Raw genomic sequence first — 24,687 nt, 5'->3', positions numbered from 1 at the left:
AAGTGACATCTCTGCTTTTTAATATGCTGTCTAGGATTGTCATAGCTTTTCTTTCAAGGAGCAAGCGTCTTTTAATTTCATGGCTGCAGTCACCATCTGCAGTGATTTTGGAGTCCCCCAGAAAATAAATTCTGTTACTGTTTCCATTTCTCCCCCCATCTATTTGCCATGAAGTGATGGAACTGGATGCCATTTCATCTCCACTTTATCTCAGGCATATCCTTTCCTCTCCTTGGGCCTCAGTTGGCTCATCTGTTTTTTTTTTTTTTTTTTAAACCTGTTGCTCCAGGGATAGAAGGATCACTTCCTCTCTAGCCCCTTCCCCTTGTCTAGGAGAGGAGAGCTCTCTCATATCTGTTCCTTCTTTTGGTTCAGTGACCTCAAGGTGAGATTTTCTCATCTTGAAAATGCATTGCCTGTCACAGAGCACATTCAGAAAAGAGCATTGATCTGGGGGTCAGAAGGGCAGGCCCTCATCCCGGTCCAAACGTTTATTGTACGGTGACCTTGGCCAAGACCCGTCACCTCTTCCGACCTCAGTGAAGGGTTGCTGTCTCTGGATTATCTCCCAGGGACCACCCAACTGTGTTCTCCTCTGCTAAACAGCCAGTACTGTCAGGATCAACCAGCCGTCTCAGGTCATAGATGCAGCTACAGTAAGAGGGGCAGTGAGAGGAATGAATGTTTTGGAGCGAGGACCAGGGGCTTAGGTCGTATGGTCTGAATGCGGCCTCTGCTGTTGAAATCCCGTGTGGTCTCTGCTTAGTGTCATTTGTCTGAGCCAGATGCTTGTGTGTGTGTGTGTGATATGTATGCATCCATATGTACAGACATACACATGTATCTATGAATTTATAATGGATTGTGAGACTGTGTGTGAAAGGGTTGATGGGTAATAATGCTTGTTGTTGTGAGCAGATTTATGGCCAGGAACAGGGGAGGTGTGTTAAGGTCATTTTGCATTTCTGCTTCCTTGCTGATTTGGAAAGTAATTGTGCAGATATTTTTGAAGCAGCTGAACCCGCTTTAACATGAAAGAGACCTTGCTCCATGCTGCTCTGGGAGTTCCCTGGAGGAGAATCCCGCCGGCGGCCCTCCCGGGACTCAGCACGAGGAGGCAGTCAGCAGACATTACGAGGAGGAGCGTGGACTCTGCTGCCTCTTCAGCTGTTTGCCTTCATCCCGTCTTCGCTTCCTCCTTCTCTTCCCAAAGTCTCCTGTCCTCCTTCCTTACTCCTTTCCGCCTTCCCCTCAAGTGTGTTATCCTTCCTTGCCTTGTCTGATTGCCTGGGTCTTCTCTGGAAAGAGTCTCCTGAAAGGGCACCCGAAGTCAGCAAGGTTCCAGGCAATAACCTAGACCTGGCCTGCTTGCTTCCAGTTCCCCTGAGTCTAGAAAGTGCTTTGGGGCAGGAAGACCCAAATTCACACCACCATGCCTGCTCCCTATGGGCTGCCATGGCACCTTGGCACATGCTTCACCTTTGGGAAGCCCAGCCTCCCTCTGTAGGATGGACTTGCAGATAGCCCCTGGAGAATATTCTGAGGCTCAGATGAGTTCATGTGTGACGGTGCCGAGCATCGTGCAGCTATCAGAATAGCGCGAGAGGGATCAGAGCACATTAATTCTGCTCCGGACTCTCCAGACCCTGCATGCCGGGCTCCGGCTTTGGCTTGCCAGCCAGGCTGCCTGCAGAGTCCATGGAGTCAGAGCCCCACGGGAATGTCATCAGGGCCGCCTGGGGTCCGGCACCAGTGGCCTCTGTCTGCCTCATGTGAGTCTTTCTCTTTCAAGGGCATCAGACTGTGGGCTGAAATAGGAATTTTTTTTTTCTCCCCAGAACAAAATCAGAAAGGATTAAGTGGATGGACAGCTGAGGAACAGAGTCTGTTCAGCTCTCCTTTGCTCCACGAGGGCCTGTCAGTCACGTTAGAAAAGAGGAGCTAGCTTTCAGAGACCATCGGGCAGGCGATGATTTGGTCTTTCTCTTTGAGTGCAAAACCAGGCCTCTTGGAGGACAGATCCAGGGATATTCTCGGGGCTGAGAGGGCCTTTTCCAGATGTCAGTTATCTGAAGACACGAGTGAGGGCTGGGGTGTGTCCTCAGGCTGGAAACACCTCTATCCATGGGTGTGTGCCCCACGCTGGAGCACAAATGTGAATTTCTGCCCATGAGTGCGGCACCTATGAGGAAGATACCAGTGCACACACCTGTGTGATTGGACGTGTAGGATGGAGCACGCGCGGCAGTGTGCGTGTGTGAGGCCTTGCATACGCCTGTGTGCCGTGTTGTCAGAGGGTGCACATGTGTGCGTGTGTGTGTTCATGGAGATGCCTGCTTACATGTGTCACAGGATGCGTGGATGTGCGTGTGTGCATGGCTACTCACAATGCTTGTGTAAGGAAGGGAGCAGTTCTGCAGGGTGTACATATGATTCTACACGCAGCCCCGTATATTCTGTGTTGGGGTCTGTGTTCATACATGAATGCTTCAGTCTGTGTGTTCATGCATATGCATGGGAAAACGACTGCGTGAACAGTGAATTTGTGTGTGCAGGGAGAGTGGGTGCCTTCCGGGAGGTACAGCATGCAGACGTTCCTGCGGAGGTATCCGTGCCTCTGAGATGCACAGGTCACCCGGCCGGGCACCCCTGCAGGTCCTCTGAGGCTGTGCAAACTTGACTTCCTGCATTCTGAAGACTCCCCGTGGGCTGATTCCCGAGTATATCCTCTAGAGATGATTTATCGAACCTTGTCCCCGCTTCCCATGCCAGCATACTGCCTGGTTGGCCTCATGACGGGCACACCTGCTCATCCCAAGGACATTTTGGTCACATGGCTCTTTCTAGTGTATTCCTAAGGTATCACTCTGTGGACAGGAACCTGGGTCGTGATGATGGTGGTTGGAGTTAAACCACCAAGTGGTCATTAAAGAGCAAAATTCAGAAAAGATAAAAGTCATGGAGGTGCATGGGATGAGTGCATGGGGCAACAGGGGGGTAGACAACACTGCTCCCAGTTTCCATTTATAACTGTTGTGCGATAGAACTGTCCCATGTGGGTAAGAAGACCCCATGCAAACAGTGGGGTGGGAGACATCTGTGTGCTTTCTTTGAAAGCAAGACTGTTCACAATAAGACCGAGAATATGGTCCAGGCACCACTTCTACTAACAGCATTCTCTAGTAAATCCTCCGAACAGCCTCCTAGGATGGTGTGGCTGCTCCCATTTTACAGGTGAGTAAAGTGAGGTTCAGAAAGGGAAGCAGGTCATTGGTGAAGCCAGGAAGCTGCTCAGAATCTGGCATGTGGAGCGCAAGAGTCTGTCCTTGATGTCCAGAGGCTGGATTCCTGCTGACCCAGTTCCTGATTTACTATTTTTATTTTTGGCCACTAAGTCATGTCTGCCTCTTTGAGAGCCCATGAACTGTAGCACACTGGGTTTCCCTGTCTTTCACCATCTCCTGGAGTTTGCTTAGACTCATATCTATTGAGACAGTGATGCCACCCAGCCATCTCATCCTCTGTCGTCCCCTTCTCCTCCTGCCTTCAATCTTTCCCAGCATCAGGATCTTTTCCAGTGAGTTGGCTCTTTGCATCAGGTGGCCAAAGTCTTGGAGCTTCAGCTTTAGCATCAGTCCTTTCGATGAATATTCAGGGTTGATTTCCTTTAGAATTGACTAGTTTGATCTCCTTGCAGTCCAAGGGACTCTCAAGAGTCTTCTCCAGCACCACAGTTCGAAAGCTTGGGACAGTGCCCTCTCTTCTCTGAGTTTGTTTTCTTGACTCTACCTGAGAACTACGTAGAGACTCAGGAAGGTGGTGTCTGGAAACACCAGCCTGGGGCCTGCTGTGGGGAAGGCTGAGTTGAGTTTCTGTGGTTCCAGAAGTGGAGCCAGCAGTAGGGTAAGGGGGTGGGGAGGTGTGATACTTCAGTCTTGGTTCCCAGTCCCACCTCCGGATGCTATTCTAGGCTGAAACCACAGTACCCAGAAGGGGTGATTGGATAGACTGTGATTCTTATTCTCCAGAAACTTACAATCAAAGACAGGCCCCCGGAGCTTCAGGGCAAGTAATTCCAAACCTCCCCGTTAACGGGCAGAAGGGCAGCATGTCTGTGTAGCTCAGAAGAGGTGGTGGTAGGAGCAGCATACTTGTTACAGACCTCACTGAGCAAGGCTGGTGTCAGGCCTTGTGCAGGCGCATTATCTCAACGCCCCATATGTGGATTTATTGTTATTTGCAAGCCATAGAGATGTTGGGAGGATGTAATGTGATAAAATGTGCAAACAGCTGGGAACAGAGCTTTGCACATCATAAGCCCTTAATAAATATCAATCTTTCCATTATCTTACTAGAGTAAGTGGCTACATTATAGCAGGCACTGTTCTAGGCGCCGGGACACAGGGACGAAAGAGTGTAGTCTGTGCCTCCCCGACAGTCACACTCTAGTGATTCATATGACGTTTCCCCCCCAGTTTATATGAGGAAAATGAGACCTTGAGAAGTTAGGTGACTTCTGCAAGGTTGCTCAACTCATAGAGTGGCAGAGGGGGGAGGCCAGGTGGTTGGTTTCAAAGACCCAGCCCTGCTCCTGTGCTGTATCAGGGAGCTGGCGTGTTAACACGTGGGAAGGAATTGTAGTCTTTTTCCTAGGGCCTCTTGGTTTCAGTTTTGCAGATATCTTCCGTCAGGTTGAATAGTATTAATCACAGTATGAACTTGGCACAGACAACATTTTATTCAAATATCTCTCCATGAATTTCTCCCTTCTTCCAAACTTCTAGTGAAGGAGTCAGGGTGGAAGGATCAGTCCTCCCATTTGACGGATGAGAAGGCTGAGGTCTCACCTATGGTCACAGAGCCAAGACTGGAGTGGAATTCTTCTTTCCTGACTGCTGGTCTGGTGATTGGGGGCCACATTCTGTCCTCTTACCAAGGAGTCTGAAATTTAAATCAAATAAAAAGGAGTCCAGCAGCGGTCACAGGGATCCCTGGGCCTGACCCTGTGGGAGAAGTCCATGGTTTATCTTCATTTGGGAGCTCCCTACCCTGGTCCAGAAGGACATAGGACATCCTGAGCCCTTTTCTCCTCCTCCTCTGACACAGTCAGGAAATCAAGAGGGTCCTTTTCTCCTCCCCAGCCCCAGTCTGGCCTCCTCTTATGGTCCCCTTCCTGCCACAGGGCACCATCTGTGGCGGGTTTAAATTGCTCTGAATGGTGTGGAATTGCAAGTCAAAAGGGTCCTGTAATCATTCTGCTGATGGCCTGGGGCTCTGTGCTCCGCCGCGTTATAAATAAGAGTAATGGGGTAAAGGCTGAATTGCAATCAAGGCTGCTATGAACACACCGAACAGGCACGGGGCTTATTTAAGGAATCTAGAGGCAGAGTATGCTCCCGAAGCTCTGCAGTCAGAGCCAATCAATACCCACTCACTCTCTCAAATCAGGGCCATGGAGATTTTGATTAGGAGGAGGAGGGGCTGGGGGGGATATGGTAGGATCCCAAGCTCTGGGAAGTGTTCAGTATCCATTTGTTCTGTCTTGCACATGTTTTGAGCACCTATTGAGCACCTATTCTGAGCAAGGACTTGAGATAGCAGGCAGCAAGGGGAGGCTAGGCTTTTGTAGAGAAGCCTAGAGACTTGGGTAGCAGAGGGTAAACAATGTGTGAAATAAGTCAGTTGATAATTACAATGCAATATGATAAGCACAGCAGTGAAAGGAAGCAGTGAGCAGGGGCCCCCAACCCAGCTCCAGAGAGAGGGTGGGAGGCTTCACCAAGGAGGAGACGTCTGAATTGTTCCTCTAGTCAGCTACTGCTGCGTAACAAACACACCCCAAACTTAATACATAAAGCAATTCTTTAGTTCATAATTACATGAACTGGTAGTTTAGGCTGAGCTTAGGCAGGCAGTTCTGCTGCTGCTCTTGGCAGGTCTCCTCCAGGTTGTCTCATGTTCTTGTGGTCGGCTGACAGTTTTGCTGGCAGCTGGATGAATCGGGATGGATTCTTTCACAGGTCTGGTAGTTAGCAGCAGGCTAGCCTGGGCTTCTTGCCGTGGCAGTTTCCGGGTTTTCAAGAGCAGCAAAAGAAAGCAAGACCCTAGTTCACAGACACTTTTCAAGCCCCTGCCTATGTCATTTTTGGCATCACCCGTTTGGCCAAAGAAAATCATGCAGCCAACTCTGATTCAGGGGGAGGAGAAATAGACCCATCTCTTGATGGGTAGAGGGAAGATCTGCACTGTCACATTCTACTAGCGAAGAGGTTAGGAGGAGGACCATTGACAGATTGGTTTACTTACAGCTGAGTTCTGAAGATTAGGCTTGGATAAAGCAGTGAGAACAGCTGAGGGAGAGAGAACGGTGTGAACAAGATCACAGAGTTATTCTTCTGAAGGCATGGGAGAAGCGCAAGATGTTCACTTGCCATGATCTGCCCATCAGATGCCATAGGATCCAGGTTGGCACTGTTCTGGTAGATGCTGTGGGGGCTGTGGAGTGTGGTGGGGTTGAGGTTGGGGGGTTCAGGTGGACCCATTGCTCTTGGGATAGGAGACTGTTCCCTGGTTCCCTCTACTTCTGGGTCTCCATCTCTCCGAGCACCCTGGGCACCCGCTATGTCTCAGCGCCCCCATCTGTGAATTGGACCAGGGAGTCTCACTCCCTTGGGGCCTCTGTTTTAATCTTATGCCAGCCCATATTTATGAAGCAGGTGCTATTGCAAAAAGTGCTAAGCTACCGAGAGGGAGCCAGAGGAGATAATAGTCACTCCTGGTTCAGAAGAATCTCGTGATCTAGCAAAAGAAACGAGAAAGTATGGAGCGGTGAGCTTAGAGAATCGTGGGAGAGGTGGGAACCTGGCGGAGGGTTCAGAGCTCAGAGGAGGGGAGGGCGTTTGGGGCAGAGCTCTTTAGAGGGACCAGTGCGGCTGGGTTCTAGAAGGTGGATAATGTCTGTGTGTGGAAGAAGAGATTAGCACCGCGGTCCCCAACCTCTTTGACACCAGGCACTAGTTTTGCTGGAGACCCTTTTTCCATGGACCAGGGTTGGGGGGATGGTTTCGGGATGACTCAAGCGCATTATATTTATTGTGCTCTTTATTTCTGTTATTATTGCATAAGCTCTATGTCAGATCATCAGGCATTAGATCTCAGAGGTCAGGGACCCTTGTGTGAGGGCAGCTCAGTCAGGAGGCAGCATGAGCAAAGAGTGGGAGGCTGAGCTGTGGCTTGGAGCACAGAGGCGATGGGTTTAGTTCAGTGTCTGGCCCTGGAAGGAATCCATCACGTGAAGGGATCCCTTGCTGCCCACCCCCTCCCATCTTGCTGCAGATCATGGGTGGCATCCCTGGCAGCTGAGTCTGGTCTGATCACCTGTTCGGTTGCCGGGTTTTAGGGAATCCTTATCCCTCCCTCACCCACAGCACTGCACAGCGCCACACTCTCCCTGTCATCACGTTTTGTGGCCTGTCTGGTTGCGGTCCAGCAGTGGTACTCGCAGTGCGGTGGGGGCACCTGTGGGTTGAGGTGAAGGTGCTGGGGGCTGAGAAGTCAAACCCAGCCACAGATAAGGAACCGCCCTGGGAATATCTTCCAGAGGGGCTGAGGGCGACCTGGAGTGAGGAGGGGTTTCTCTCCCCTCTCCCCTTGTGCAGAATCCCTTTCAGGAGTCGGGAAGGTTCCACGTCTCACCTCTGGAAATCTGTGTCTCCCCACCACCACCCCACCTCTGCTGTAACCCTTGTCTCTGTCCACCCCCCAACCCCCGCCCCAATCCATGAATAGCACTGGATTGCGAAACTGTGTGTCTGCAGGCAAATTGCTGTGTTTCTCTGGTCTTCATGATCCCAGTCAGTACAATGGTAGATCACTGATCACCATCCCTTTGCACTCTTTTCCTGTTGTGAGTTTTCTATGACTCCAGGTCATAGCCAGTAGGAGCCGGACAGAGGGGTCTTGAAGACTTTTCAAGTGAAACAAGAAGTTCTGTCTCTGTGACCTCTGCCTTCTTTTTTTTATATTTGATACTGTGTCATCCTCCATTGCTCTCAAAGCAACCCAATTCTTCTTGTCTTGCCAGTGGCGAGATAGAAGAAGAATAGAAGAGTGAAGAGAAGGCAGACAAGTGACAGGAAATACGCATATGCTAAATGCTGCACAGGCTCTTCCCAACACTTTGTCTCCCTTAATTCTCACAATGATCACAAGGGATTGCATTTATGATTCCTATTTTCTTTCCTCTTTTTTTTGCCTGCATCATGTTGCATGCAGATCTAAGTTCCCCAGCCAGGGATCAAAGCTGTGCCCCCTGTGGTGGAAGTGCAGAATCTTAACCACTGGGCCACCAGCGAAGTCCCATGATTCCCATTTTCCTCCTAAGGCCAGGGAAGCAGAGACACTGGGTAAACTTAACTTGTGGAAGGTCACCCAGGAAACTACAGGAAGGAGCAAGGTGGTCTTACACCCACTCACTGTGAGACAGAGAACGCTCCCTGCTCCTCACTTCCCATCTTGAAAACAGAGAGTGCACCACTTAACGCTTGTAAATAATCATATGTGATGGGATGTGCAGATGGAGCATCCTACCCAGGAGGGTGCCTGCCTGGTACGTCTGTCTCTCCCTAAACCCCTCACCCCCCATGTGGGCTTGATCTCTCAGCCTTTCTACTGAATGTGCAAATTCCTTTTCTCAGCCCCACTCCAGAAAACACTGGGTTTGGAATCAGGAAACCGGAGCTTGCATTCACACTCTGCCGCTTACCTAAATGGAATATCCTGTGGAAGTCCAATCACCTTTTTGGCCCTCAAATATCTCAGATAAAAAAGGGAGGGGCATTATGCTACCTACTGTATCCGTGTGGGTTTCCCATGGGGCTGCCAAGGCAGTGAACCAAAGCCCTTCGCTTAGCGCCTGGCACGTAGGCATTGGTGACCGTCCCGGTCCTCAGGGTCCATGTGCAGCCTTGTGAAATGGGGGAGGAGAGCAGGCAGAAACATACATTGATTGTATGTTTTAATTTTTTTTTTTGTCTTAAGAAACAAAAGAAATAGCAAACACAAAGAAACTAAGGGTGCATAGCGAAAGCTAAATGACAAAGAACAGGCGAAAAGATGCAACAAGGAGGGAGGAAAATGGTTCAGGAGAGAATAACCAGGGGTAATGAGAATCAGTTCCATCAAGTCGCTGTCTGTTTTCAAATCTAATCTGAAAAGATATGCTTTTCTCCCTTGCCAATAGCTCTTAATTCTTCTCTTCCCCCCATCCTTTATTTAACTGGGTATAGCTGTATTATTTACCTCCGCCGAGTGGCTGGGGAAAACAGCTTTGAGTAAAAGGCGCAGTTCCCCAAGGAGGTGGGGTGGGCCGATTGGAGGCAGAGGCAGAGATGAGCGCTGACAGGTGGGGGCTGGGAGGGAGGAGGACCAGGGTTCCCCGGGGGCTCTCCTCTGTACTGCCGCTGCAGGGCCAGGCTGGGTCACAGCCCCTGCCGCCTCTCTACCTTCTGTCCCCGCCGAGGGACCCCTCAAACCTAGCACAGGAACGATGCCATCCTGCAGGCGTTTAACCTCACCTGACATCAGGACCTCGTCGACCTACGAAGTGTCCAGGTTAGACACTCAGCCCGCTGGCCTCATCCAAAGCTTTGATAACTGAGGAGCGTTAACCCATCTCTCATGCATGTTCCTGTGGCATCCTGTGCATGCTCTCTCTTCTGGTATCAGGTGGTAGTCTCTGCTGATTTTCCGTTTCCTGCTCTCCTTGATGACTTGAGGGCAGGAAACATAAAATGTGCATCGAGTGGTGCATTTATGCAACAAGTATTTATGGAACCCCTGCTGCAAGCTAAACACTGAGGATGGCTGTTACCGAGACAGACAGAGTCCTCTGTTGTGAATGAATACGTGGATGGATGAATGAATGGAAGCAAGAGGAAATTAGTGGGAACCGAGGAAAATCCAGACTAGAAGGGAAGGGCTGTGGAGGCAGCACATTCATCGTTTCATCCAGTCTATCCACAAAGCCTCACGCTGTGCCTGGCATGTTTTAGACAGTCAATAAATAATTATGGTAAGGTACATTGTTGAATGAAGGGAATCTTGATTGCATTTGTTTTTAGGACTAGCCATGGGACTTGATAGATTTCTAAGCACATTGCTAGGTATGACCTTATTTTCTCTCAATTCTACATTAGATGTAACTAGGACAGATCGTGACTACACTCCCCCCGACATACCCATACACACAAACTATAAATAAAGAAAGAAAATCATAGAAGCTTTGTGATTTGTTCTGAGATAAACTGGCTAGTTGGTGCAGTTACCACACAAACCTAGACTTTCAACTCCAAATTCAGTGTTCCTTTCACTACCCAGGCTGTGTGATTATTGATGAAGTAAAAAATATTGGAATATATCCATCCGTGCAACCACCCACTCATGTATCCACCATACATCCATCTATTTACCCATCCATGCTTCCATCCACTCATCCACACCTTTTAATTTATAGCATTTGAAGAGCTTCATTAGCCTCTAAACTTGGACTAGTCTGCTTGCATGAAGGTGTTCCAAGTGGGATCCAACCCTTTTTATTCTGCTGGGAGATGTCCATAGATATAGCATGAAAGTGGAAAAAAAAAGTAAAAAGTGAAAGTGAAGTTGCTCAGTCATGTCTGACTCTGCGACCCCATGAACTCTAGCCCACCAGGATCCTCTGTCCTTGGGAGTCTCCAGGCAAGAGTACTGGAGTGGGGTGCCGTTTCCTTCTCCAGGGCGTCTTCCCGACCCAGGGGTCAAACCCAGGTCTCCTGCATTGTAGGCAGGCGCTTTACCATCCGAGCCACCAGGTGTAGCGTAGGAACCCCCATTTCACTCTCCTCTCTGCAGAACGCTGTATCTGTCTCTCTGTCTCCTCTGCAGGGATGAGATTCTGCATGTTCTACGGGCATCCTCCCCTGCACATGTGCAGCCTTCCCACATTCTTGTCTCTCTGCTGCTCCTCTGTCCGAAATTCCCTCTGTTCCTTGGGCACCAGCTGAAATTTTGTCCATCCTGTAAGACTCCTCTCTGAATACTTTCTAGATTCAGTCAGAAGTCATATCCTCTGCTCTAAGCTTCCTGCTTTGATTTATAGCTACTTATAGCATGCTTTTTCTCTGTTCCTTGGACTGAGCTCCTGAGGATAGACTTCCTCAATGCCAGATCTCAGAAAAGGTTGGTTGACTAAATGAATTTTAAAGTGAGCGTGTATTTGCATCTGCTACAGAGGTAATATATATTCCATGTAGAAAGCATAGAGAAAAATGAATCATAACATGATTAAAATCACCTCTGATCCCCCCCATTCTTGATGTTCCAGGATACTTCTTTCCAGCTGTATATGCATATACTTATGCCTGGACAGAATCTTAAGATTGTGTATTTTCTATATAAACTTCCTCTGCCTTTCCATGAGAATGTAAGCCCCTTGAAAGTTAAGAGGTCTATCTTTCTCTTCATTTGCATTCTTCAGGGTGCTTAAACTTGAGCCAGATGTTGAATAAATTTCTATAGAGTAGTTATATGGGAATTAAGCTGTCGTTTGCATCCTGAGTTGCCATCTCCTCTCTCTGTCCTTGGGGAATGTCCATCTGAATTCAGATTTGGGCCAGCCCAGTTCAGCTCACCAAAGACGTAAAGAACCTTCTTCTTTATATTTGACCACTGTGTTGGTCACAAGGACACTCATGTAGCTGTCGTGTGTCCTTCTACCAACGTCTAGGGACAGAAGTCAGCTGTATAAACAGCTCATTTTCACATAGATAAATACCATGTTAAAATAAGATGCTATAGCAGCATATATGAAGTCATATGTAAGAAATGGAACTTCAGAATGCTCACTGAGGATCAAGTTTAGTGTTTAAAAGCTTGTTTATTTGTATTATCTCATTTAATTCTCACAACAACCCTATGAAGCAGGTGCTATTAATGTTATTCAGGTTTGATAGTTGAAGCTTGAAGAAGCTATAAAGCTTCTCCAAAGACATACAGCTTGAACATGGGGCAACTGGAATTCAAAATCAAGCAGTTGGTCTCCAGTCTGTGATCTTATGCAGCATGCAGTATTTCCTCTTTATAGAAGCATAAAGAGGGTGTTCCATGGGGGTCAAGGAAGTCCTCCAGAGTAAGGGATGGGGTTCAGTAGGACAGGTAATCCCAAACTCTGAAAAGCAACCCAAAGATGTAGAATTCGGAAACAACATCATGTATGTGGAGGATCACATAAAAATTTGATGAGATTTAACACATGAGTACAAAGAAAGGTGTGAAATAAGGTAAGGCAGGGCAGAGGAGAAATGCAGATGGCAGGCTGGTGAAGCTAGTTTTCTTCCTGATAGGAATCGAGAGCCATTGAATGGTTTTTGGCAAAGAAATGGAGCCATTGAATGGTTTTTGGCAAAGAAATGGCATGAGCACATTTATAAATTAGACATGTAATCTTGGTAACCACTTGCAGGGTGGGAAGGAAGCCTGGGGGCAAGGATCCCAGTTGGGGCTGCTAGGACGACTCCATTTGCCCTCGAGATCCACTCTCCACGCTTTTCCTCCCTGCTGGGAACCTTGGCAAGCCCAGCTGTATGGAGCACCCTGGAGTGTTTGTGTGAGGTTGGCCTGTATTAGGCACTTGCAGGAGATTCACTTTAGAAGGTAGGTGACCCGGTGCTGGGTCCTGACCTCCATGCTGGGTCATGCCTTGTCAGCAGTTGGGTTATTTTCCTGGATTACACTACCTGAAGGCCACAGCAGCTGCCTGGCAGCCCTTTCCTACAGCTGTGGATCTTTTGGGGTGTTATAACCCACCCTCCTTTTGCCCCCTCTGGCATAGGATGGTAATAACACCTTGCTTTTGCCAGCTCTGGGGAGCTTCATTATTGGCTGACCTTCAACCTGCCTGTGATGATTAATTTGTCATCTTGACTGGGCTAAGGGAGAGAGAGCCGGCAACACCTTACTTCTGGGCTTGTCTCTGAGGGTGTTTCTAGGAGAGATTGGCATTTAACTAGTTGGACTAAGAAGGGGAGAAGGCGTTTGTGAGTGCAGGTGGGGCTTGTCTAGTCCCTTCAGGGCCCAAATAGAACCACAAGGTGGGGGAAGGCCTGATTTGCGCTCTGCTTGAGCCAGGACGTCCACCTTTTCCTGCCCCCTGACGTTACTCCTCTTGGTTCTCAGGCCTTTAGCTCAGGCTGGTACTTACACCTTTGGCTCTCCTGGCTCTCCAGCCTTTGGGTTTGGACTGGAGCCATGCCACTGGCTCTCCTGGGTCTTCAGCTGGAATATGGTGCACTGTGGGACTTCTCAGCCTCCATCATCATGTGAGCAAGCCCTTCATAATAAGTCTCTTTCTACATGTTTATATGTGTTCTATCGCTTCTGTTTCTCTGAAAACGCTAGTGTTGTGCTAGTTGCTAAGTTGTGTCCGACTCTGTGACCTCCTGGACTGTAGCCCGCCAGGCTCCTCTGTCCATGGAATTCTCCAGGCAAGAAGACTGGAGTGAGTGGCCATTTCCCTTCTCCAGGAGATCTTCCCAACCTAGGGATCAAACTCCAAATCTCCTGCATTCATAGGTGGATTCTTTAATGGCTGAGCCACCAGGGAAGCCCAAGACACTCTCACCCTTTGTAAATGATCCCATTATTAAACGCACCTCGATCAGCTTATATGTCTTCTCTTTTCTGATGAGACCCTGACTGGCCCAGAGCCACTTGAAGCAGTCCACAGGAGAGATGATAAAGGTTGGCAATAAGGCAGCCACCATAGAGGTGACAATGTAGAAATGACAGTGAGGGGCGTATATTTGAGGTCTGCTTCCCAAGCCCACTCAGCAGGACTTACTGCATAGAGGTGACCACCCATGGAGGCTGTTACAGTTAGTGGCAGGGGTGCGTGAAGTCAGTGTCCCTACCTTCTCCAGCTCCCTCTGCATAGGCAGTGAGTTCATCCCACATAACGCCTGGCTCCCCAATCCCCCCACCACCCCTCTCCCCAGCGAGGCAGAGACCATTTGCAAACTCATCAGAAGTGCTCTCTGGCCTTCTGTGAATAATCTGCCGGAGGGTCAGCTGATGCTGTGGAATCTGAAGGACCGTTTAGTTAGCCACTTGGGAGATGTTACCAAGATGGCTGGTGATCAGAAGAGCTGCTTATTTTCATAATGACCTTCAGGAATTAAATAAAAATACAATGAGTGCCATAGATTAGGAAGAACAAGCCAATTAAAACCACAACACGCCTTCGGGATTTTTTTATTTCTTTTCCAGGAGGCTGAAAGGCATCTGTGGCTGCTGAGACGGGATAGAGGTCTTCCCAGAATCACTGATGAAGGCTGATCCTCTCACTTGGCTTTCGCAGGCAGTAGAGGGGATTTGAGCCTGTTGAATATTTCACGAGTTGCAGCCCATGTGGGGAGAACAGTGAAAGGTGAAGAGGCAATCCCTGGGTTTCTTTATGATTCCAATATAAAACTAAGCTCGTTGGGGTGGGAGGGAGGCAGGCGTTGGAGTCAGTCTACCGCTGGAAGGCATGGTGCACCATTCTCCCACTTTAATATCTGCTGTTTCATTTTATATTCATCATGTCAGCATAATCTGCCTTTATGGGAATCGTCTTGGTTCCCGACCAAATGTGTTTAGTCCCCCTTTTGCTTTAAGTTTGATTGTAATATGACTTGAAGACTTCAATGAAATGTTTATATGGAGGGAGCAGGGGAAGAGGAGAGGGAAAATGCAATTGGAAAATCAATCAGCGGGGAATTTCAAGAAGGAGCCTCGGTTACGCTACTGTTTCTTTGACCCGTTTTTAATGGACCCAGGACCAGCTCTCAGATCAAGCCCACTCCGCTGATTCCCTACTGCATGCTAAAAACTATACCCTGTTGCCAAACATTCAATGCCCTTAACTCTGTCTGAACCACATTCCCAGCCTGACATTCTGCTGCCCGCCTCCTTGTGCATTTGGCTTTGCTTCCCTGAGACACCAGCCTCCCAGCCCATCTCTCTGCCTCTTCCTGTCCTTCAAGGACTACCAAGATACCCATCCTCTGCAAAGCTCCTGTTACTACAGGTTGAAGACGTTCTTGGTCTCAAAGCTAGGTAGGAGAGTCCCGGCCCACAATCAACTTCCCAATGGGCCTTTACTTTCTTTTTAATTTCCTTGTGAGACTGAACACTACCTTCATCATCTTATTACGGATATGTGTATGAGTGTGTGTATGTGTATTCATCACCAGCAGTCTAATTTTTAGTGAGCTCTGACATATGCTCAAGTACTTGAAGATGGGACAGGAATAAGACAGACAAGGTTCCAGGCATCCTGGAGAGACAAGTATTAAATGCAGGTTCAAGAAAACACATGGAATAAATTTCTAACAGTGATAAGTTCCATGGAAGGTGTTTGTAGAGGTGATATAGTGGAGAGTAGATGTGTATGGAGAGCAGTAATTTATTATCTTTTTTAAAACATTGAAGTATAGATGATTTACAGTGTAGTGTTAGTTCCAGATCTACAGCATAGTGATTCAGTTTTATACACAAATTTTCAGATTCTTTTCCCTTATAGGTTATTACAAACCATTGAGTATAGTTCCCTGTGCTATACAGTAGGTCCTTGTTATTTATCCTTTTTGTATATAGTAGTCTGTATATGTTAATCCCAAACTCCTAATTTATCTCTCCCTCACTATTCCTTTGTGGTAACTATAAGTTTGTTTTCTATATCTTGGATATCCTTCTGTCCTATTAAAAAAGTTCATTTGTACCTTTTTTTTTAATATTCCACATATATGTGATATCATATATGATAATTGTCTTTGTCTGACTTACTTAGTATGATCTCTTCAGTTCAGTTCAGTCACTCAGTCATGTCCGACTCTTTGCGACCCCATGAACCGCAGCAGGCCAGGCCTCCCTGTCCATCACCAACTCCCGGAGTTTACACAAACTCATGTCCATTGAGTCAGTGATGCCATCCAACCATCTCATCCTCTATCGTCCCCTTTTCCTCCTGCCCTCAATCTTTCCCAGCATCCGGGTCTTTTCAAATGAGTCACCTCTTCGCATCAGGTGGCCAAAGTATAGGAGTTTCAGCCTCAGCATCAGTCCTTCCAATGAACACCCAGGACTGACCTCCTTTAGGATGGACTGGTTGGATCTCCTTGCAGTCCAAGGGACTCTCAAGAGTCTTCTCCAACCACAGTTCTAAAGCATTAATTCTTCCGTGCTCAGCTTTCTTTATAGTCCAGCTCTCACATCCATACATGACCACTGGAAAAACCATAGCCTTGACTAGACAGACCTTTGTTGGCAAAGTAATGTCTCTGCTTTTTAATATGCTGTCTAGGTTGGTCATAACTTTCCGTCCAAGGAGTAAGTGTCTTTTAATTTCATGGCTGCAATTACCATCTGCAGTGATTTTGGAGCCCAGAAAAATAAAGTCAGCCACGTTTCCAGTATTTCCCCATCTATTTGCCATGAAGTGATGGGACCGGATGCCATGATCTTAGTTTTCTGAATGTTGAGTTTTAAGCCAACTTTTTCACTCTCCTCTTTCACTTTCATCAAGAGACTTTTAGTTCTTCTTCACTTTCTGCCATAAGGGTGGTGTCATCTGCATATATGAGGTTATTGATATTTCTCCTGGCAATCTTGATTCCAGCTTGAGCTTCCTCCAGCCCAGCATTTCTCATGATATACTCTGCATATAAGTTAAATAAGCAGGGTGACAATATACAGTCTTGACATACTCCTTTCCCGATTTGGAACCAGTCTGTTGTTCCATGTCCGGTTCTAACTGACCTGCATACAGGTTTCTCAAGAAGTAGGTCAGGTGGTTTGGTATTCCCATCTCTTGAAGAATTTTCCACAGTTTATTGTGATCCACACAGTCAAAGGCTTTGGCATAGTCAATAAAGCAGAAGTAAATATTTTTCTGGAACTCTCTTGCTTTTTTGATGATCGATCAGATGTTGGCAATTTGGTCTCTGGTTCCTCTGCCTTTTGTAAAACCAGCTTGAACATCTGGAAGTTCACGGTTCACATATTGCTGAAGCCTGGCTTGGAGAATTTTGAGCATTACTTTACTAGTGTGTGAGATGAGTGCAATTGTGTGATAGTTTGAGCATTTTTTGGCATTGCCTTTGTTTAGGATTGGAATGAAAACTGACCTTTTCCAGTCCTGTGCCACTGCTGAGTTTTCCAAATTTGCTGGCATCGTGCAGGACTTTCACAGCATCACCTTTCAGGATTTGAAACAGCTCAACAGGAATTCCATCATATCCACTAGCTTTGTTCATAGTGATGCTTCCAAAGGCCCACTTGACTTCACATTCCAGGATGTCTGGCTCTAGGTGAGTGAGCACACCATCGTGATTATCTGGGTCATGGAGATCTTTTTTGTATAGTTCTTCTGTGTATTCTTGCCACCTCTTCTTAATATCTTCTGCTTCTGTTAGGTCCCTACCATTTCTGTCCTTTATCGAGCCCATCATTGCATGAAATATTCCCTTGGTATCTATAATTTTCTTCAAGAGATCTCTATTCTTTCCCATTTTATTATTTTCCTCTGTTTCTTTGCATTGATCATTGAGGAAGGCTTTCTTATCTCTCCTTGCTATTCTTTGGAACTCTACATTCAGATGGGAATATCTTTCGGTTTCTCCTTTGCTTTTCACTTCCCTTGTTTTCACAGCTATTTGTAAGGCCTCCTCAGACGGCCATTTTGCTTTTTTGCATTTCTTTTTCTTGGAGATGATCTTGATCCCTGTCTCCTGTACAATGTCATGAACCTTCGTCCATAGTTCATTAGGCACTCTATCAGCTCTAGTCCCTTAAGTCTCTTTCTCACTTCCACTGTATAGTCATAAGGGATTTGTTTTAAGTCATACCTGAATGGTCTAGTGGTTTTCTCTACTTTCTTCAATTTCAGTCTGAATTTGGCAATAAGAAGTTCATGATCTGAGCCACAGTCAGCTCCCGGTCTTGTTTTTGCTGACTCTATGGAGCTTCTCCATGTTTGGCTGGAAAGAATATAATCGATCTAATTTTGTATGATCTCTTGGCTTATCCATATTTTTGCACATGGCATTATTCTCTTCTTTGAATGGCTGAGCAGTATTCCGTTGTGTATACATACACCACGTCTTCTTTATCCGTTCATCTACCAATGCACATTTATGTTGCTTCTGTGTGTTGGCTTTTGTGAATAGTACTGCTATGAACAGAGGGGTGCATGGAGATTTTCAAATTGTAGTTTTGAAGAGGAGTGCTTTAGGTAAGCGGCTTCCCTGATAGCTCAGCTGGTGAAGAATCCACCTGCAATGCGGGAGATGTGAATTCAGTCCCTGGGTTGGGAAGCTCCCCTGGTGAAGGGAATGGCTACCACTGCAGCATTCAGGCCTGGCGAATCCCATGGTCTGTATTGTCCACGGGGAGGGCAGCATGGCCTCTCTGCCTAGGTGCTGACCAGACTGAGCGACAGAGACCGGGAAGAAGGCAGCTTCCGAGGTTTGGGTGGAGAGTTCCCGAGAGACTTGAAGAGAGTGCGTGTGCACCACGGCAAGAGGAGCAGCCGGAGTCCTGCCGGGCGGGCGGGCATGCTGCGGGAGTGATGTCGGAGCTGGCGCAGGATGCCGCACGTTTCCCGGGTCGCATTAAAGGGAGAATGTGCACGCGCGTGGACAGTGACATGGGGCCGCCTTAGAATCCCTCTGTTAAAGGACTGTGAGTTTCCTGAAGGCAAACCTGTGCCTCATTCACTCCGGAGTCTAAGCTCCTAAGCCACCTGCCATCGAGTGGGTCCTCGGTGAGGTGTGTCAAATGACTAAACGAAGAGACACGTGAATAAATGAAGGCGAGAACGAATGACTGAGGCCTTCTGCTTCCGCTAAGGCAGTTTGCCCTCCGAGGTTTCCTGCCCCTTGTCCCCACCCAACCCCAGTTCTTTTTCTTCTTCTTTGTCATAGCGTACGGCCGGAGCCATCCTCTGTGATCCAATATTTACCGTGCTTCACACACTGTTATTATCATTTAGCGTTTGCTGTCTGCTGACTGTGCAGTCATCGCCATAGCAAACAAAGGGCTCGATCTAGCTTCGGTCCTTGGGCTAATTCAGTCAAGGAAGAGGAAGGTGCTCGAAGGGCAGCTGGCACAGTAGACACTGATGTGGACTGGCAGTCCACTCATCCCGCCGGGCACCAGTTCACCAGCGACCTTAACCCAGTGCCCGAGCCTGTGTGACCCTCCGTGTTCTAATCTGAACACGGGATGGCAAGCTGCTTCAGCGATGGGCTTTCAGGCATGGGCCGGGCGAGCCCCAGGAGTCAGGGGTGAAGATTTCAGCAAGCCTCCCCCCGCCTGCCTCTGCCTCCTTCTGAGCCCAGCTGTGTCCGCCCGATGCGGCTGCCCCCGGGGCTCTCTGCCCATGCCACTTCAGGGACTCTGAGCGCGGTCACTGCCCGCCCTGCCAGCAGCACGCAGATCCTCTTTCTTGAGCTGCTTAATGAGAGGCAACGATTTCCAGAGGCAAACCCGGGTCCCTGGGTTCCCTGGACATCTGGTTCTGGCTCTGATGCACCGGGAGAAAAATGAGCAAGGCACCGAACAAGGCCATTCACCATCGTGTCTTCACGTTGCACTGGCCCAGCTGGCCGGCTGCCAGAGGAGCTGCTGCCAAGTCCGCGGGTGCGGAGGCTGGCGGCGGGGAGAGGAGGTGCTGGGGAGAGACCTGCCTCATAGACGAGGCGCTGTGCCGCCAGTCTGCTCCCCGGGGCCGCACGGCGAGCTCTGGGGTCCTTCGGTTCTCAGTCGGGAGGCACTCCCGGACCGTCTCCAGGCCTGCTCCACTCTGCGCGCAGCAGGGGAACCCCAGGCAGGTTTTCCCTTGGATGAGTAACTCATCTGTATCTGCCGCTTTGCCCTTGCTTTGGGATGAGGTGGGAGGCTGTTGGTTTAGAGCGGACGAGTGCTGACTCAGGCTGTGGCAGGATTCCTCTGGCTCCTGGTTGAGAATAGGCAGGCCCGGGGTGGAAGAAGAGAGTCAAGAGTCCCTTGCAGGACTTCCCCGGTGGTCCAGTGGTCGAGCATCTGCGTGCCAATGCAGAGGGGACACCGGTTTGATCCTTGGTCCGGGAAGATCCCACGTGCTGTGGGGCAGCTACAGCCTTATGCTACAGCTACTGAAGCACGTGTGTCTAGAGCCCGCGCCCTGCAGCGAGAGAAGCCGCTTCAGTAGGGAACCCGCGCCCCGAAACGTGAGTGTGAACCCTGCTCGCCGCAACTGGAGAAAGCCCGCCCATAGCAACATGGCCCCAGTGCAGCCAAAAATAAATATACAAATGAACAAACTTTTTTTTTTTTTTTAAGAAAAGAAGCCCTTGCAGTAAGTCAGGCAAGAAAGGAGGGCGTCTTGGCTCAGGTGGTGCAGTAGAGGAGCTGAGAAGTGTTGCATTTCAGGTGCCTTTTGAAGGATTTCCTGATGGGCTGGATGAGGGGTAGGGGAGAAAGCAGGCAATCAAGAATGTCTCAAGTATTTTTTTTTTATAAGCAACTGAAGGGTGAATTAGATCCTGTCCCTATTAATAATAGTAATGATAATAAATATTAATAGCTAACTTTTTATAGCACTTATTAAGTGGCAGACGCTCTTCCCCTGACTTTTGATTGTGAACCTGAAGGAGTTAGAGTCTATGGGGGGGAGGTGGATGATACAGGAATAAATCAGTAGCATTTGGTGAAGAGATATCATCGTCTCATTGCTTCAAGGTGACTGCTTTTAGCTCAGTGTGACCAGACACGATGGGGGCTGCCGTGGGCCTGGGGAGAGCTGGCTAGATAGGAAGGTCTAACACATCTTCCTCAGCAGCCCTCCTCAAGCTCACATGTGTGTGTGTGAACAGGAAGCCTTGGGGGACTAGGGGAATACTGTCTCTAGGCCTGCTCCATAGCTTGGTCCAGAGGTCCAAGCCTCAAACACTATTAAGGCTACTCGTCTATGGATGGATGGATTGCTTATGTTTCCTACAGTAACTGATTTGAAGAAAGATCTGGTAATTCTCCAAGAACCCCATCACCCTTCCCCTCTATTCATAGGACATGCTGATTGGCCTTGTCCTTCAAAATATTTTCAGGGACATCTCCCTTTAGTAGACAGCGCGGTGAAAGGATTGTAGATTCCAATGAAAGAACGCTTTTGGTACCATATGTCCTCGCCCTTCTTAACAAGAAGCTATGTTGGTACAATTGCATTGAATGGAAGTACTGCTTAAGTGATATTTCTTATTTTTAGAGCATCTTCAGAGGGAAAAACAGCATAGAGGCAAGAGTTAGGAAGTTCAAGTTAGGTGACCTTACAATTGACTAGAAAGTCCTAACTTCCCGTTGGTTATAGGAGATCCCTGGAGTGGGGAAGTGTGTTTTCAAGTATTTTTCAGCCATGGAAAGCTTTGTGCCAGGACTTCCTTGCTTGAGAGTACTATCTGCACACCATGAGGAGGGGAATGGTGCTGCTCTGACTGCAGCAGGAGAAATGGCTCAGAACCATCCACTTGCCAAGCTCCTTTCCCATAGAGGATGATCCTGAGCCCCTCAGCTGGGCCAGATGTTCTTTTGGGCCTTCGCAGCTCTGCGGTTCTGCATTTCTGCCATGAGCATTTCTAGCTGAGCTTTTAAAGAGTTCACACTCTGAGCTCCCCCTCTTCCCATTCAAAGGTCCTTCCTTCACCTGCTTTTAGTTCCATGGTCTCAGAAGGACGTACGCACCTTCTTCACCTCTTGCCTAGCTTGTTTCCACCTTTGGAGTGGAATGAGTTCCCCTATCATGCATGGTGCTATCGAAAGGGCGCCAGGCAGACCTGGGTTCAAATCCTGCTTCTGCCACTCTGTTGTTCTGGGATAACCTTGCTACAAGCTGACTCGCCTGTAAATGGAAGTGACAATCTCTGGCTCATGGATTTTTTTTAAACTTTTTCCTTTATATTGGTGTATAGCCAATTAACCATATTGTGAGTTTCAGGTGCAAAGCAGAGTGACTCTGGCTTATAGATTTGATGCTGGGAAAGGCATCCGGCACAGAGTAGATGTCTTTGGAGCTCCCAAATGTGTGTTTCTCCTCTTCTGCCCAGTGTGCCGAGGCCTGGCCCGCCACTCACCCAGCTCCTTGGCTCTTGTCTTGCAGAGATGTCGGGCACAGCTGCGGACATCTCGCTGGTCCACTGGCGGCAGCAGTGGCTGGAGAACGGCACCCTGTACTTCCACGTGTCCATGAGCAGCTCCGGGCAGCTGGCCCAGGCCACCGCTCCCACCCTCCAGGAGCCCTCGGAGATCGTAGAGGAGCAGATGCATATTCTCCACATTTCTGTGATGGTGAGTGAGTGGGAACTCAGGAGGGGGCTTCAGGGAGTTGGGGGGGTGATGGGGAGGGCAAGGTGGGGAGCCCGTGGCAGGAGGCAAGGGATTGCCAGCAGGTGGAGGGAAGGATCTGGCTGAGTACGGGAGGTCAGAATGATAAACAGAAGGTCAGATGGATTCCGCAGTGTCACTTGGACTGATGTATACTCGTCCATCATCTGTCAGCTGTGACAAGCTAATTGTGCTTCAGAGGAGAAAATAAAGGGTCTCCAACTCCTTGGCCTTTTGGCCGACATCTCTGGGAATAGCTGTTTAACATCTGTCACGTGCTCGGCCTGCTTGACTGAGGGCTGAGGTTCAGTGCTCCAGCGCAACTGGCCTTTCCAAGAAAGACTGAGCAAACAAAATTGGAGTGGGGCTGCCCTTTCCCAAGCACCCTTGATGTGTTTTAACCCTCACAACACCCTCTTCAGTGTAGACCGTGCATGGTGGCCCCCGGAACGGAACTCTGCATAGCCAGGACTATTACACACCATCCCCCCGGCCCCGCCCGGCCCCACTGCCCTCACTCACATTTGTGAGCACTGAGTCAGAGAGCAGAGAAACTTACCCAAAGTCACATAGCTAGGAAGAGATGAGCTGCTCTTGGGTATTTGAACCCAAGTGTGGCGTGTCTGGCTATAAAAACTGAACTCTTCTCTGCACTCCTTTTTGCAATGCAAGGATTTGTTGACCATTTGTTGTCAAGCTCTGCACTGGGCACATTCATGGACATTATTTCATTGCATTCTCCCCAAGAAGTCAGGCATGCCACCTCCATGTTAGAGATGAAGTTATGGACACAGAGAAGTGAAGTGGCCTCCCACCTCTGTTGGTCCCAGGATCTGGAACTCTGAGGCTGCTGCCTCCTTAAAGAAGGGTGCTAGGGCAGAAATCACTGGAATGGTAAGTCTGCGATGTATGTAGACTCACATTAACGATGGATTTGAAAAGCTGTAATTAATGGCCTTGTACAGTAAATTGAAAAAAAGAATCAAAGTGAAGAATGTTACAGGGTCTAATTGGCTCCAGGAAATATCAGATAATAGCGACAACTGACATCTGTCTGGTGCTTCTCACTCCTCAAGCCACTCGTACATTATTTTCTCCTTTTTACCTTTAGCACAGATGCACAAGTGTAGGAAATGTTATTCCCAGCGTCCGTGTAAGGAAGGTAGGGCTCAGAGAGGTGCAGTGATTGGCCTGAGATCACTCAGCAGAATGGGGCCGTGAGCCAGCCCCTCCCTTCTGCCTTTCATTCAGCCATCAGTAGTACCAAGAGCCCACAATGGGGCAGACCCGGCCTTTTGGTCTCTGTGCTCCGGGTCCCTCTTCAACCCTTACTGTGCCTGAGAAGTCTCATTAGAGCTGAGTAGGTGCTTGGAAGTTTTCTCTTTTTGGAAAAACACGCACATACCCCAGCCAGACAGCCACGTTAAATTTGGACCTAACGCACGCTCATCACGTGGAGGAACAAATCAAGGCCTTTGTGTTATTCATGGAATGAGTGTGATAGACTTTTCCCATTTTTATATTTAGCGAGTGTTGCAGCCACACACCAAGCCAAGTGGGTGCCTGCAGGCTGACTGTGGGTTGCAAGTTTGTAGGCACTTCTCGGGGGCTTGCGGAGTACCTCGTGCGGCCTGGGGTGCCATCTGATGTGAAGAAGACTGACTGGACAGGGTGTGAGTCTTCTTTGAATGTCAGGGTGAGACTCGGTTTGGATTCACATTTATTAAGCATTTTCTGTTTCAGCATGCATTTACTCACCTACGTCCTCCCCTAACCCAGGGAATTTGACAGAATTATATCAATGACAATGCTAGTCCTGCATGGACTTTCTCTGCTTCCACGCCTAATGTTAATGATGCTAAATCAGACCTCTCCCCAAAGACTGTCAGAGATTCTCAGTTTTTTTTTTTTTTTTTTTTTTTTCTGCTCAATGAGTTTAGCTTGGAAAGAATTCACCAAGACCCAAAATGTCTCTTGAATTTCCCTGTAATCCAGGATGTGGCTGGTAGAGTAGTTTGTACAGAGGTTGGTACCCTCCAGACCCTCCCTGCCTGCTAGCTGGGGTGGCCTAAGCCTTCCACCCTGTGGTTCCACCAGTTCTTTCCCCCTTCAGGGCTCCAATATCTTGATTTTTCTCACCCTCACCTTACCCTTCAGCAGACAGAGTCAGACCCAGAATCACAGTGGCCTTCTTGGCATCCGTTGATGGCAGCCCAGCCTCTCAGAGTGGGGATGTCCTCAGCGACCCCTGCCCTC

The 24,687-nt window shown here is 48.5% G+C and overlaps 1 protein-coding gene across 1 annotated transcript in view; it reads left to right on the top strand.

Annotated features, from left to right (window-relative positions):
* The window catches only part of ASTN2 (astrotactin 2), a 984,610-nt gene that overhangs the window by 121,044 nt on the left and 838,879 nt on the right, over positions 1–24,687 (top strand). The window contains exon 2 of the mRNA XM_065946624.1: positions 22,208–22,395. Within this exon, the coding sequence (XP_065802696.1) occupies positions 22,208–22,395 (188 nt within the window). The remainder of the gene's footprint in view (positions 1–22,207; positions 22,396–24,687) is intronic.

Source organism: Muntiacus reevesi, chromosome 10 (genome assembly GCF_963930625.1).
Source record: "Muntiacus reevesi chromosome 10, mMunRee1.1, whole genome shotgun sequence".
In the NCBI taxonomy this organism is placed as follows: Eukaryota; Metazoa; Chordata; class Mammalia; order Artiodactyla; family Cervidae; genus Muntiacus; species Muntiacus reevesi.
Note: the sequence above shows the minus strand (reverse complement) of the source record. Positions and strands in the feature narration are given on the sequence as shown.